General features: G+C 53.1%; 4 protein-coding genes across 5 annotated transcripts; 2 read left to right on the forward strand and 2 right to left on the reverse strand.

Annotated features, from left to right (window-relative positions):
- The first annotated feature begins 10 nt into the window (after nucleotides 1–10).
- On the forward strand, nucleotides 11–7,287 carry PPTG_11020 (hypothetical protein). The gene has a single exon (XM_008907266.1). It carries the CDS (start codon nucleotides 61–63, stop codon nucleotides 4,855–4,857), a length of 4,797 nt encoding a protein of 1,598 aa, XP_008905514.1. The 5' UTR covers nucleotides 11–60; the 3' UTR covers nucleotides 4,858–7,287.
- Nucleotides 4,960–6,999, reverse strand: PPTG_11021 (hypothetical protein; the record flags this gene model as incomplete). Its single annotated transcript, XM_008907267.1, has 5 exons — nucleotides 6,779–6,999; nucleotides 5,824–6,710; nucleotides 5,630–5,761; nucleotides 5,097–5,562; nucleotides 4,960–5,035 (listed from the first exon to the last, which is right to left on the reverse strand). The coding sequence occupies exons 1-5, from the start codon at nucleotides 6,991–6,993 to the stop codon at nucleotides 4,960–4,962; spliced, it is 1,776 nt and encodes a 591-aa protein (XP_008905515.1). The 5' UTR covers nucleotides 6,994–6,999.
- On the reverse strand, nucleotides 7,162–9,238 carry PPTG_11022. 2 transcript variants are annotated; one of them, XM_008907269.1, is made up of 3 exons: nucleotides 8,919–9,238; nucleotides 8,232–8,852; nucleotides 7,162–8,091 (listed from the first exon to the last, which is right to left on the reverse strand). In XM_008907269.1, the coding sequence occupies exons 1-3, from the start codon at nucleotides 9,084–9,086 to the stop codon at nucleotides 7,381–7,383; spliced, it is 1,500 nt and encodes a 499-aa protein (XP_008905517.1). In that variant the 5' UTR covers nucleotides 9,087–9,238; the 3' UTR covers nucleotides 7,162–7,380. The 2 variants fall into 2 exon arrangements, with proteins under 2 accessions (XP_008905517.1, XP_008905516.1); XM_008907268.1 differs by having other exon boundaries at nucleotides 8,172–8,852.
- A 1,061-nt stretch (nucleotides 9,239–10,299) lies between these two features.
- On the forward strand, nucleotides 10,300–12,078 carry PPTG_11023 (thymidylate synthase). The gene has a single exon (XM_008907270.1). It carries the CDS (start codon nucleotides 10,357–10,359, stop codon nucleotides 11,830–11,832), a length of 1,476 nt encoding a protein of 491 aa, XP_008905518.1. The 5' UTR covers nucleotides 10,300–10,356; the 3' UTR covers nucleotides 11,833–12,078.
- Nucleotides 12,079–12,462: the final 384 nt, after the last annotated feature.

Here is a 12,462-nt window from a genome sequence, read left to right on the forward strand (position 1 = left end):
CACCACTTCCAAAGAACCGCTCGAAGACCAAGAAGCGTTTGCTGCGGCGTCCAAGTGCGCATGAATCCGTCGTATCCAGGCTCGTCGGGAGACCGCCACGGGCCACCGTCGCTCAGCTCGGCGTCCAGTGCCGGTCTGGGTGGAAAAGGTGGACCGCCCTCTGGTCAGCAGCAACAGACGCACAGTTACCACCCGCAGCCGTCGATGGCGCAGCTCAGTCACCTGCACCCGCTACATGGCGGCTCGCAGCAGCAGCAGCAGCACTCCATTATGCACCCGAACGGACCTGTATTGCCTCCCCCGCCCCTCCCCGGCTCACTAGGCGGCGGCGGGCCCAATACGTCGCGCTCGCCGCACCCGCTCTCGGGTTCAATCCTGCACCCGCCGCGCGGCAACCTGGGCTCATCCAGCGGAAGTGGCCCACCCTCGGTGCTGGGCAAACCCACTGGTTCCCAGGGACCTCCGCCCTCTAACGCGGGCGGGATGATGGGCCATCCAGTCCGCATGCAGGCGCCCAATATGAGTCAGAGTATGGGCAACGTGCAGCAGTCCATGGCTTCGTCCTCAGGTGGACTCAAGCCGCCCACACAGGGCTATAACGTGCGTCCCCAGTCGCCCCCTCGTCGCCAAGAGACGCAGCAGCAACAACAGCAGCAGCAACAGCCTCAACAGCAACAACAAGTGGTCCAGCAGCACTACGGACTAGACGGACGCATCATCCCGAATGACCAAGTAGAAGGGGACTATTACCAGCAACAGCAAATGTCGGGTCCTCCTCCGCGTCATCGCGAACTCCGTGTGGAAGACGCGCTGTTGTACCTGGACCAAGTGAAGCAGCAGTTCGGAGACCAGCCGGATATCTACAACCAGTTCCTGGACGTCATGAAGGACTTCAAAGCTCAAGCGATTGACACTCCCGGGGTCATTCTTCGTGTATCCACTCTCTTCCGAGGATACCCGAACCTGATCTTGGGCTTTAACACGTTCCTACCGCCAGGATATCGCATCCGCCCCGACACGTCGATTGAGGTGATTCCCTCACAGATGGCTGGTCGTGGAGGCGTTCAGCAGTCCATGTATTCAAATGTGGGAGCTCAGCAGTCGTCCAGCGCCAACATGGGCCACCGTCCGCCTCCAGTGACGATCCCGCCGCCTCCTTATTCCCCACCAGAGCTTCACAAGCCGACGCCGTCGTCACGTCAACAATTGGCTCCTGCTGGTCAGATGAAGACTGGTGGAAAGCCCAAGAAGCAGCAGCAACAGGCTCCTGCGCCAAGTGGAGGTAACGCTGCGGCACGAAGCTCGACAAACCCTGTGGAGTTCGATCACGCCATCCACTACGTGACTACTATCAAGCAGCGCTTTGCAGATGAGCCAGAGACGTACAAGGAATTTCTTGCCATCCTACACACGTACCAGAAGGAGCAACGTTCCATCCGTCAAGTGCTGGACCAAGTCTCGCACCTGTTCCGTGACCACCCGGACTTGTTGCGCGAGTTTACGTTCTTCTTGCCCGATGCAGTGCAGGAACAAGCCAAGGAGCGTCTGAACCGTGCTGCTGAGAAGGCTCAGCAACGTAAGGACCAGATGGCGCAAAAGGCGCGCAAATATGGATCACAGGGTTACCAGGCTGATCGACGTGATGATCATGGTGGGGACTCACCGTCCAGCGCTGCGATGAAGGGTCGTATGATGGCCGATGATGAAGACGCGTACATGAAATACGGCAAGAAAGGAGGCAGAGGCTACAAGGACGACGACCACCGCCTCAGTGGTAAAGCTCTGGAGCGTCGCGAGAAGGAGCGAGAGCGCGAACGCAACCGCGCGCAATTTAACCACAAGCGCAACAAACGGCGCCCATACGATGGAAAGGAACGTCGTGCGTACCTGGCAATCTCGGATGTACTTCTGGACAAGGAAGAGTGGAACATTTTCGAGAAGATTAAGAAGATTCTACCGTCTCGTGACAACTGGCGCGAGTTCCTTAAGTGTTTGGAACTGTACAGCCAGGAAGTACTGGACCGGAACGAGATGCTGTCGCTAATCAGGAACCTTTTCGGTCGTCACACAGACCTTGTGGAAGAATTCGACCACCTTTTGTGCTCGCATGGTGTACAGAAGACTCCCAAGGAGATCTGGCCGTTTATTCCCCTAGCTGAGACGGACTTGTCGCAATGTCGCCGTGCCACTCCATCGTACCGTGGTCTCCCTGCTAGTTACCCGATCCCGCCATGCTCTCACCGCTCAGCGCTCGAAAAGGAAGTGTGCAATGACTCGTGGGTGTCTGTGCCTACTGGTAGTGAAGATTTCTCCTTCAAGAGTATGCGCAAGAACCAGTACGAGGAGGCGCTTTTCAAGTGTGAAGACGAACGTTTTGAGATCGATATGGTGATCGAAGCTAATGCATCCACTATTAGCATCCTTGAGCCATTGGCTCAGGAGATTGAGGTGCTTAAGAAGTCGAGCGGTGACGACGATAAACTGTGGAACTATGTGGTAGATAAGGGAACATTCCGTGTGACCCACTTGAATGCGATTACGCGCATTTACGGTGAAGCAGGTTCGCAGATTCTGGAACTGCTGCGAAAGTACCCGGCTGGAGCGATTCCTATTATTCTGAAGCGACTTAAGCAGAAGGATGAAGAATGGCGTCGTGCACGTGAAGATCTAAACCGCCAGTGGAAGGAGGTTAACGAGAAGAACTACCACAAGTCACTGGACCACTCGAGCTTCTACTTTAAGCAGAAGGATAAGAAGCAGACGAGCATGAAGATGATGATGCAGGAGGCCAAGAAGAAACTGGAGGCGGACGAGAAACGTACTGAAGAAGCAAAGGCGGACTCGAATGCGTCACCGTCTACTGTTTCAGCGACGTCTGCTGTTGTGGGCGCCAAGGCTCCTCCTCAAGCGTCAGATATTGCTGATGCACTTAAGAAGGAACAATCTACTGATGCCGCGAAGCCTCCAGTAACTGCCGATAGCAAGATTGCGGCTACGTCGTCGCAGCCTAAGCAGTGGAAGCCTCACTTTGCGTACAAGTTTGCATCGGTTCAGATCCACAAGGAGGCGTTCGGCTTGCTATCATATGCTGCCGAGAAGAATTTGGGTGGAGCTGACAAGGAAAAGATCTCGAAGGTCTGGCAGTCTTTCTTCTTCCCTTTTTTCCATCTGGAGGAGGAGTGGCTGGTGCGTAAGCCACAACACACTACTGTGACGCCTGAGAAGGCTAAGACGTTGCGTGTTGGCACGGAAGTGAGCACGGAGTTTGGTGAGGGTACGGTTCAGCAGTTTAACCGAGAGAAGGGGTACTTCACGATCAATTTGGCTGCGCTCGGGTGTCAGGCGTACTTGCAGCCAAGTGCTCTCACTGTCCAAGAAGCTGCAGATTTCCCGCCCGGGCTTCCTGCACTGGACAGCAAGCAGGATGCATCCAAGGTGCTAGAAGATTACAAGTCGCTGTTCTACGGCAACCAGCATGCGTACGCCTTCCTGCGTTTGTACCAGATACTCCACAACCGGCTTGAGCGCGCGTATGATCTGTGTGAGAAGGCGAAGCGCAACCGCAATCGTCGTACTATCAACCCAGCGGCACGTGCTCTGGCCCACGCCCACCATTCTTTGTCTGCATCACCCACGGAGAAAACAGGCGACTACCAGGCGTTTGTTTCCAAGCTGTACTCGCTGATTGATGGCTCTGTTGACAATTCCAAGTACGAGGACTCTTGCCGCAGTCTAATGGGATCGACGTCGTATTTCTTGTTCACTATGGATAAGCTGGTGACGCAAGTACTCAAGCAGATGCAGCATCTGGCGAACGATGACACATGTCAAGAGCTTACCAAGGCGTTTGCTGAGATACAAGGCGAGCCAAAGCCCTCAGTGGACCCGGTAGGTGCTGAAACCAAGGCCACTGCGTACCTCAACAAGACAAAGGCCATTTTCGAAGGCGAAGGAGCGTTCCGTATCGAGTTCAAGCCTGGCGTTCTGCGTAAGACGCCGCTTGAGGCACGCGGCGGTTCTACTCCATCGGGAGCTTCTGAACCTTTCAAGATTTGGGCGCCTTCGCCTCGTGTCAAAGCCCCGGAAGCCAGTAAGTGGCTCATTGAACCCGAGTTGGCTATCGAGTACCTGGGCTCTATGGATGAAGATGGTAACGAGGACGACGACGACGACGAATCTCCGAGTGCTACGCCAGTAGATACGCCATCAGCTACACCCGTGTATGGCTCCCCCGTCCACGACACGCCTGGACGTGATTCACAGGATGACGAGGATGAACCGATGGAAGAGACCAAGGAAGATGACAGTATCAAGAAGGAAGTGTCAACGCCGGCATCATCTGGTAGCATTGAGCAAAGTGATAGTGGCTCGTCCGATGACGCGCAGTTGGCCAATGCAGCGAAGACTTTGGAGTCTGCAACATTACTGAAGAAACGGACCCGTGACTCGTCTGAGGAAGGAAATGCGGTGGAAACAGCACCGTCTACATCCAGTGTGGCAACGGAAGGTGCAATTGCTGCGAAAAAAGTGAAAACAACGGAGGCTTTTGCCGATACAGCTAAACCTACGACGGCCACACAGAAAGATGATCCCATGGCCGGAGGCGATAAAGCAATGTCTGCTCCTGCTCAGCCGAAGACTCAAACAATTACACAGGCAGTGAAAGTGGAGAAGCCACAGGAACAGACCCACAAGAGTGATCAGCTCACGGAAGGACAGACATCGTCACTACATGTAGACCAAGTAAACTCTGCGCGACCAAGTGGTAGCGCTTCTGCTGTACCTTCTGTTGCCTCCACTGGCGCTCGTGCACCAGGTCCTTCGTCTATAGTGAACAGCGACGACAAGAAGGAGTAATGAGACCAGAATTGATCAAGTGAAGGACGCAGCGAAGTTGGTACATGTGTTCGGTAATTCATGATGCTTGCCCAGTTACAAGCTTCACTCTTGTATTTTTCTTCATCTTGCAGCCTGACTGTCCTGTTGTGTTTGAACGCCATCGTAGCCCCGATATCGAGGAAGTAAAGGCAAAGTCCTGTCATCATTGCAACGTTAATGAGTAATGCAGGAGTAAATTGCCAAGGGAGCGTACATACTTTCCGTGAAGTTGTCGGCGCTTGGTCATTGTTGGGAACAAGAAGAGAAGGCCTTCGGTTTGTGGAGTCGTGTGCGGGGGATCCGCGACTGGAGACTTGTCATCTTTTGCCTTGTTCGACATTTGTACAAATTCTGCGAGACTTTTGCCTGCCACCGGGTGTTGTAAGTTGGCAAAAGCTCGTGCTGCCTTACGTTGCTGTCGAGTCATTCGCGTCGGACTCTCGATAGGAGCGACGTCCTCACCTGATACGGCGGCGACTGAAGTCTCAAACTGGTTGCGAAAGTATTGTCTCCTGGTATCGACACTGGACGTAGCATGCTTCAAAACTACCGACGGAAGCGATACGATCCTGGACAATTGAGCACCACCACTGGAGGTCCTGACATCGGATGGGAGGCCGCCAGGCTGAGAAACAGCCCGAGAACTTTCACGTGGAGAGGATAGGACCCTCGAGTGTTTATCTCCTGCGACCACTACAACATGTTGTCAACGGATGCAACGAAAGGAGTACGCCGAGCGCAAGATACAGACCTGGCTGCTTTTGGCGCAGAGCTTCGCGGAGTGAATCAATCTTGAGACGCTGATCGCAGTGTTCATTCTTGGACTCTGTTTCGACACGTTCAAGGATGAAACGCAGCGTGTCGTACGCTGTACTCTGCAACTCTAAACAATTGACAGGATGATCAGTGATCTTGAATACGATGCCACCCCAGCTACACACTTACTCTCGATACAAGCGACCACTGTTGGATCATGTCGATCGCTGGTTTCGCGAATAAAATCTTCTTGGGAGAGTGTCAAGGCATTTACAGTCGTCACTGCTCTCACAGTGACGGGCTCCGGGATCCCAAGCATCAGTGAGATGTCACCCACAGTCGATTTGGGACCAAGCGAAGCTACAGGCAGTTGCGAGTCGTCACTCCAGCGGAATCTGCGTGTATGTCGTAGCTGAGCTTCAGCAGTTGTAAGTGGTGGCTTGGAGCTGATGGAATTTGCTTCGTTGGACTGAGCAATACTCGAAGTGCTGGAGTCGTCACGTTCGACTGACGCTCGACACTCGCCTTCGAGGAGCAGGTACAAGTTGTTGAGTTGATGGCCTTCATGGACAATAATCGTACCCGGCTCAAAGACAGTCTGGCGGAGACACCCGATAAACCGCTCAAGGCCAAACTGCTTGGCCCACTGAAGACGGTCTGCTGCACCCGAGCCACTCTCTCGGATATCACTTGCCGTAAGCACAATGTAGTCCGCTGGTCCCGATATTATAATCTTGTTGTACAAGTGGATGCCCTTACGCAGGGAATTCTCGCGCTTAATGCGTCTCCATTTGCTATCCGAGACTCCACTTATTGACTGCGCTGTGTTTGATGAAAACGAAGCGCGACTCGCTTCGGAGGAAGCAGATTGTACGCGTTGTGGAGCGCCGAGGTTGCCAACAACGGAGCCTTCGGTGAAATTCAGTACTGGAGTGGTGGCAATATTCAATGGTCTGGCCTCAGCGTTGCCGTACAGGAGGATACACGATCGTGGTGTCTCCATTGAGGTTAACCAGATCACATGCTCTTCTCCTCGATGAAGGTGCTGCATTTTCATTCGACTGGCAGCTTCGAGACTACAACCAACACGATAAAGTCAGTAAGTGACTTCAGTACTACAGTGAACAGGTGGATGATGGTTTACCGTTCGGCATGTGAAAGTCCCCTCCACCATGGCTGCTCGCAGATCGTAGTTTCATTCGCCAAGTATGTGATGATGAAGCTTAATTCGTCAAAGGAAAAGTCGATTTGCCGAAGGAAGAGACCCCGAAAGTGGAACCGTGCACCTAGTTTGGTCGTAGCGTGCTGGGTGCCAGATAAAGTAGACGTCCAGTGTGTCACCCCCTGTTGCATTGCCATTCGCTGCGCCAATATCACGCGCTCACCATTCAGTCAAATTACCGACAGAACCAGAGCAACTTGCAACTCGTACCCGTTTATTATTCATGTTTGCCGACATGAAGACGAGGTTTGGACGTGTCAATATTTTTAGGGGAACTGTGATGCAAATAGCAAGTGAAATTTAAACTTCATTAGCTGATGGAAATATTTTTGAGTTGGTTCATAGATAGTCGGGGTTTCAACTTCGCTACAGAGCACGTCACATCAAACGAAACGGAGACAAAATAGTAAAGAGAAGCTGCCATTTCGCCTAGCAATAACTTTAAGAATTGTACCATGCACTCTATCAGGGAGCAAACCACAAGGGAGAAGAATTCGATCCCCCCATCTTTAAAGCAGTAATAATCACAGATAGGCATCATCGGTCCATACCTGCTCCATGCTGTTGAAGTGGCCCATGCTCGGGGCTTGTCTATAAAGAGGCATGGAAACCGGCTTGGACTGCTGCAATGCCATCGGCTCGCTGACTTGGCCTTGCTGCATGTGCGCTGCCGGCATACCACGGAAAATCGGTGCTGCTACGGATACAGGGCTGTCGTTCTTCCACATATCTCGTTGCGAGCCCTGGACGTCCAGGAGACGTTTGTGTGGGAGATTGACAGGGGCATCAGGACGGTAATGCTGAGCAGGACCAGGTCCAGACGGTCCTGAGTACATCCCTCCACGTACATTGTTCGAGTACGGATTTCCCGACATCATGAAGTTGCCTTGTTGTTGTGGTTGCATGTGGCTTGCAGGCGATCCGTAAGGTGAGTTCATCATGCCCATTGATGTCGAAGGAGGGGGAGTGCCCATGACAACGGGACTGGATGACCGAATACGCTGGATCGACGCCTGCATCGGAACGTAATCAAAAGTCTCGTTCTGGTTGTTCTGGTTCATATCATCTGTAGGGGACACCGAGCAGGGAGACGACGTCATGGACATGGGGCGACTGTAGTCCGGGTTCATCCCGTTCGAGTAGCCACCTCCGTTCAAAGGATAGACCATGGTAGGCTGTCGTAGGGACGAGGCCATCATGTTGGGGCGTTCAAAGTCGACAATCAAGTTGCCATCCTGCATCACAATAACAGCACAAGGGTCAGTAAGTATTAAATGTCACAAAAAAAAAACTCATCCGGAGCAGCGGGACTCACGCGTGTGGCGTTCCCAGGGACCTCCGAGAAGAGTCTTTGATATGTGGATTGGAAACTCACCCCTCGATGTGGAAGCTGCTGTTGTGGTGACATCTGGTGCTGCATACCGGTCAAAGATCGCTGCATTGGTGCAGGACCCACCTGGTTGTTGTTCTGCACAGGGGACGACGTGACGGAGGCCACGCGGATGCTCTTGCCCTCACGCATGGGACCTTTCTTGCGGATAGACTGCCTCTGCATGCGACGCATGGTCGAGTAGTAGCGGTTCTTGATGGCGTTGTCCGTCCTGCCAGGCAGCATCTTGGAGATCTCGGCCCACTGGTTGCCCACGTTCTTGTGGCACTCGAAGATGACGTAGTCCTCCTCAGCCGTCCATGCATCCTTGCGGACCGAAGGGTTCAAGTGGTTGTGCCATCTCTCTCGACACTGCTTACCCACTCGTCCTGGCAGGTGCATGGCGATGAGTGACCAGCGCTTGGCGCCGTATTGCTTGACGAGTTGCATGAGCTTGTCGTTCTCCTCGCGTGTCCAGGGGCGCTTGCTGTTGGAGTCAGTCTTACGACGGGCAGTCTTCTTGCTATTGTCCTCGTCATCCTCGCCGAAGGACTCCTCAGGGCTGCCATACTTGCTGCTGGTTGTGCTGCTGCCTCCGTGAGTAGCCGTGGCCCTCAAATAATTCAACTGAGGTCATAAGAACCCTTTAGTTAGAATACTATCACTACAGAGAGGGAAGAACAAACGACATACGTCTGGGTTGTGGGCCACCTCGAGGAGAGGGACCTCGCCCCCTTGGTTGCTGCTGCCCGAGTCACGGCGCAGCAGATCGAGCGTCGGACTGGGGCCGCCGCCGCTGCTGTTGTTGTTGGGGCTAGCGCCGCCGTCCTCCAGCTCCATGAGCTCCAGCTTGCGGTTCATGTCGGTGGTAGCCGTTGCTCGAGCGTTGGACGAGCGTTGGGCGAGCGTTTGGGCTTCAGCTTGAGCAGTACGAGGGCGTTTTGCGAGTGCTGTGCCGCGTCCCAAGAAGTCCACGGACTCGTGCCTTGAGTTTCGGTCTGCGGCTCCACAAGATCGATAAGTGGAACGTTTCGCGGCGGTTTCCGTCGATTTGAACCAATCAGAGACGACGGCGATGGATACGTTTTGGTCCCAAAGGGCGCGTGGCTCGCTTTGTATGGCAAAATGTATGTCCGGCAGAGAAGAGGGCTCAACGGTCGGCGGTTGCACGTCTCTTCAGTATCGTAGCGCAATTCCTCAGCAAACTCCTGATATGTATTGAATATTACAGTGTATAAGAAATTGAAATGAAAATTTACCTACTTGGGTTCAAACGAGCTCATCAAATGAGAAAGGCTATGTGATCTAAATTTTTCGCACAGGAAGATTTCACTGCTGAAACCAAGGTGTAACCCCCGGATCGGGCGTGTTGAAGCGGCGACATGACTTGCCTGTCGTCGCCAGGTTGTCCGCTGCCTGCATTGCGCTCTCTCCTCACAGTCTCCAGTCGATTTGCGTTCGTCTGCAGCGAGTGGTTACACCGCGCGTTACAGTCCGAGTGCAACCGCAGACTGTTGCCGGGTGATCCAATGATAGCATGAAACGATGACTTCCTGGCAGCGTTACGACCGCCGCAGTGTGAAGTGAACAACGCACGAAACCTCCTGTTGGCGTGGCATTCTTGGACATTCAAAGCCCTCGTTGGCAATGGTAAGTTTTGTTTACGTATTGGATGTCCATCAGACTGCAGTCAAACCGCAGTAACGCAACATGAAACTTGGAGAACGCAGACACAGGACTCACATGTACCGGATAGTGCATTGTGAATGCTGTACTGAATTCTTCGAAGTATTGCCCGGTGCAGAGCAAGGATGCTGCGCGCGACTTGGTGTTCGATTAAGCACTTGGTGAGCCCATTCGAATCTAATATCAGTGCTTCCTATGTGGCGAGCGAGCCTCGTCTCGTTGGCCATATTCACTCAAGTCCAGCGAGTGCCACGAAGTAGCTGTACCACTGCCTCAAATCGAAAGTCCTTGAAATTATTACAGTTGTATCCTGGTCTGGAGCAGGAAAATTTGTGTGCCCACTATGTGTCGCAACGCCATTGGTCCGTCCTCGCCTCTCACTTTTTGGCGGCAAAGCTGACACATTACAAAACCTACCGCCAAAAGCATCAAAACAGCGATAGCAATGACGGAGCGGTCGATTCGTGTCGTGGTGGCGGCCTTGGAAACTACGGGCGGCATCGGTCTGCGCCAACAGATCCCGTGGCACTTGCCTTCCGACATGAAACACTTCCGTGCGCTGACGACGGCTTCTTCAGACTCTCCAGCACAGCACGCGGTCATCATGGGACGCAAGACGTGGGAGTCGTTGCCAGCGAAGGTTCGGCCCATGCCCAAGCGCTACAATGTGGTGCTGACGCGCGATGCCAGCTACAGACAAACCCAAGGAGTACCCGAGACTGTGGGAGTAGCCACGAGCTTCCGTGAGGCCCTGGAGCTCGTGCAGCAACAGGGAGACAGAGTGGACCAGGTCTTCGTCATCGGCGGAGGCGCCGTGTACACCGAGGCTATGAGCTATCCTGGTTGCACTAAGGTGCACTTCACTAGAGTCAAGGGACAATTCGAGTGTGACGCCTTCTTCCCGTTGGAGCAACTCAAGCAGAACTTTAAGGTGACGGAGGAGTCCGACATCAAAGAGGAGAACGGCGTGCAGTTCCAATTCATTGAGTGGGAGAGGAAACCTGATGAAGTGAAACGTGTAGAATCAACGTCGCTACTGGACAACACGGCGCCTCATGAGGAGATGCAGTATCTGGACCTGATCCGGAAGATTCTGACACACGGAGCTAAGCGTGAAGACCGTACTGGAACGGGCACGTTGTCGGTCTTTGGAGCGCAGATGAGGTTCAGTCTGAAGAACAATGTCTTTCCATTGCTGACGACCAAACGGGTGTTCTGGCGAGGTGTAGCCGAGGAGCTACTGTGGTTTATTAGTGGAGACACAAGTGCCCACACTCTGCAGCAGAAAGATATTCATATTTGGGACGGCAATGGATCGCGCGAGTATCTGGATAGCCGAGGACTGCAGGATCGGGAGGTTGGAGACCTTGGACCGGTTTACGGCTTCCAGTGGCGTCACTTTGGTGCCAAGTACACGGACATGCATGCAGACTACACTGGCCAAGGTGTGGACCAGCTAGCAGAGGTGATTCACAAGCTGCGTACGAATCCTACTGACCGACGGATTGTGCTGTCGGCGTGGAACCCGGCCGATCTCAACGAGATGGCCCTGCCGCCTTGCCACATGTTCTGCCAGTTCTACGTTGCCAACGGGGAATTATCGTGTCAGATGTACCAGCGATCGGCCGACATGGGTCTTGGAGTGCCTTTCAACATTGCCAGCTACGCGCTGCTGACACGACTGGTTGCACAAGTGACGGGACTAAAACCTGGCGAGTTCATCCACGTTATCGGCGACGCACACGTGTACCTGAACCATGTGGAACCCCTTCAGAAGCAGCTTACACGCACACCACGTCCGTTCCCGACTCTCCTCGTCAATCCTGAAAAGGTCACTAGCATTGACGATTTCACATTTGCGGACTTCGAGGTGCTTGACTACCGTCCACATGGCACAATTAAGATGACGATGTCTGTTTAACCGCACGAAAGGACTCGCATCACATCACGGGTGCAAGTTAACCCCACTTAGATGTGTCCCTGCAGCTACCGTCTTACCCCGCAAATTAGACATAGGTGTTCTAAACGTATACAACGCTGCTCGTGTGCTCTATTCGTTTATATCGCCTGTGTTATATATCAAGGATACAGTCAATCAGAAGAACGACATATTGTGGGTTCTAGAATGTTGCTATACCGATTATACACTCAATTATTTGACGTCAGCACGACCAGCAAGCTGGTCTCCACAGGTCGTTGAGCTATGTGGTGTAATCTTCCTCGTGGTGTGAGGCAGGCTACAGCTTTTAATTACCAAAATAATAATTGTGCAAAATGCTTGTTGATAGATACTGTAACTTCGCAACCTGCTCATTGTAAATTACCTGGAATTTACCGGAGATTAGGATGTCGCTGACTATCAGCTACCGGACAATCCTCCGGTATTTTCCGAGATAGTGAATAATTACCATACAAAAATACAGCTATTTGTTGCTAGCAGCCAAATAATGGAAATTACCGGACAGCCATCCGGCGATCAAAATAAAGAGGTGTCGAACGGTCACTCCGACTCTCTCCTATTAGTGCTACCGATGGCTACAAACGACGCAAG

The sequence above is a fragment of the Phytophthora parasitica genome, assembly GCF_000247585.1.
Source record: "Phytophthora parasitica INRA-310 unplaced genomic scaffold supercont2.26, whole genome shotgun sequence".
Lineage (NCBI taxonomy): Eukaryota > Oomycota > Peronosporomycetes > Peronosporales > Peronosporaceae > Phytophthora > Phytophthora nicotianae.

Coding starts and splice junctions, on each gene's coding strand:
- PPTG_11022 (XM_008907268.1), bottom strand. CDS start 9,086: ATGAACCGCAAGCTGGAGCTCATGGAGCTGGAGGACGGCGGCGCTAGC. Junction 8,853..8,918: donor AGGTGGCCCACAACCCAGAC/GTATGTCGTTTG, acceptor TTATGACCTCAG/TTGAATTATTTGAGGGCCAC. Junction 8,092..8,171: donor TCCCTGGGAACGCCACACGC/GTGAGTCCCGCT, acceptor ATTGTGATGCAG/GATGGCAACTTGATTGTCGA.
- PPTG_11023 (XM_008907270.1), top strand. CDS start 10,357: ATGACGGAGCGGTCGATTCGTGTCGTGGTGGCGGCCTTGGAAACTACG.
- PPTG_11020 (XM_008907266.1), top strand. CDS start 61: ATGAATCCGTCGTATCCAGGCTCGTCGGGAGACCGCCACGGGCCACCG.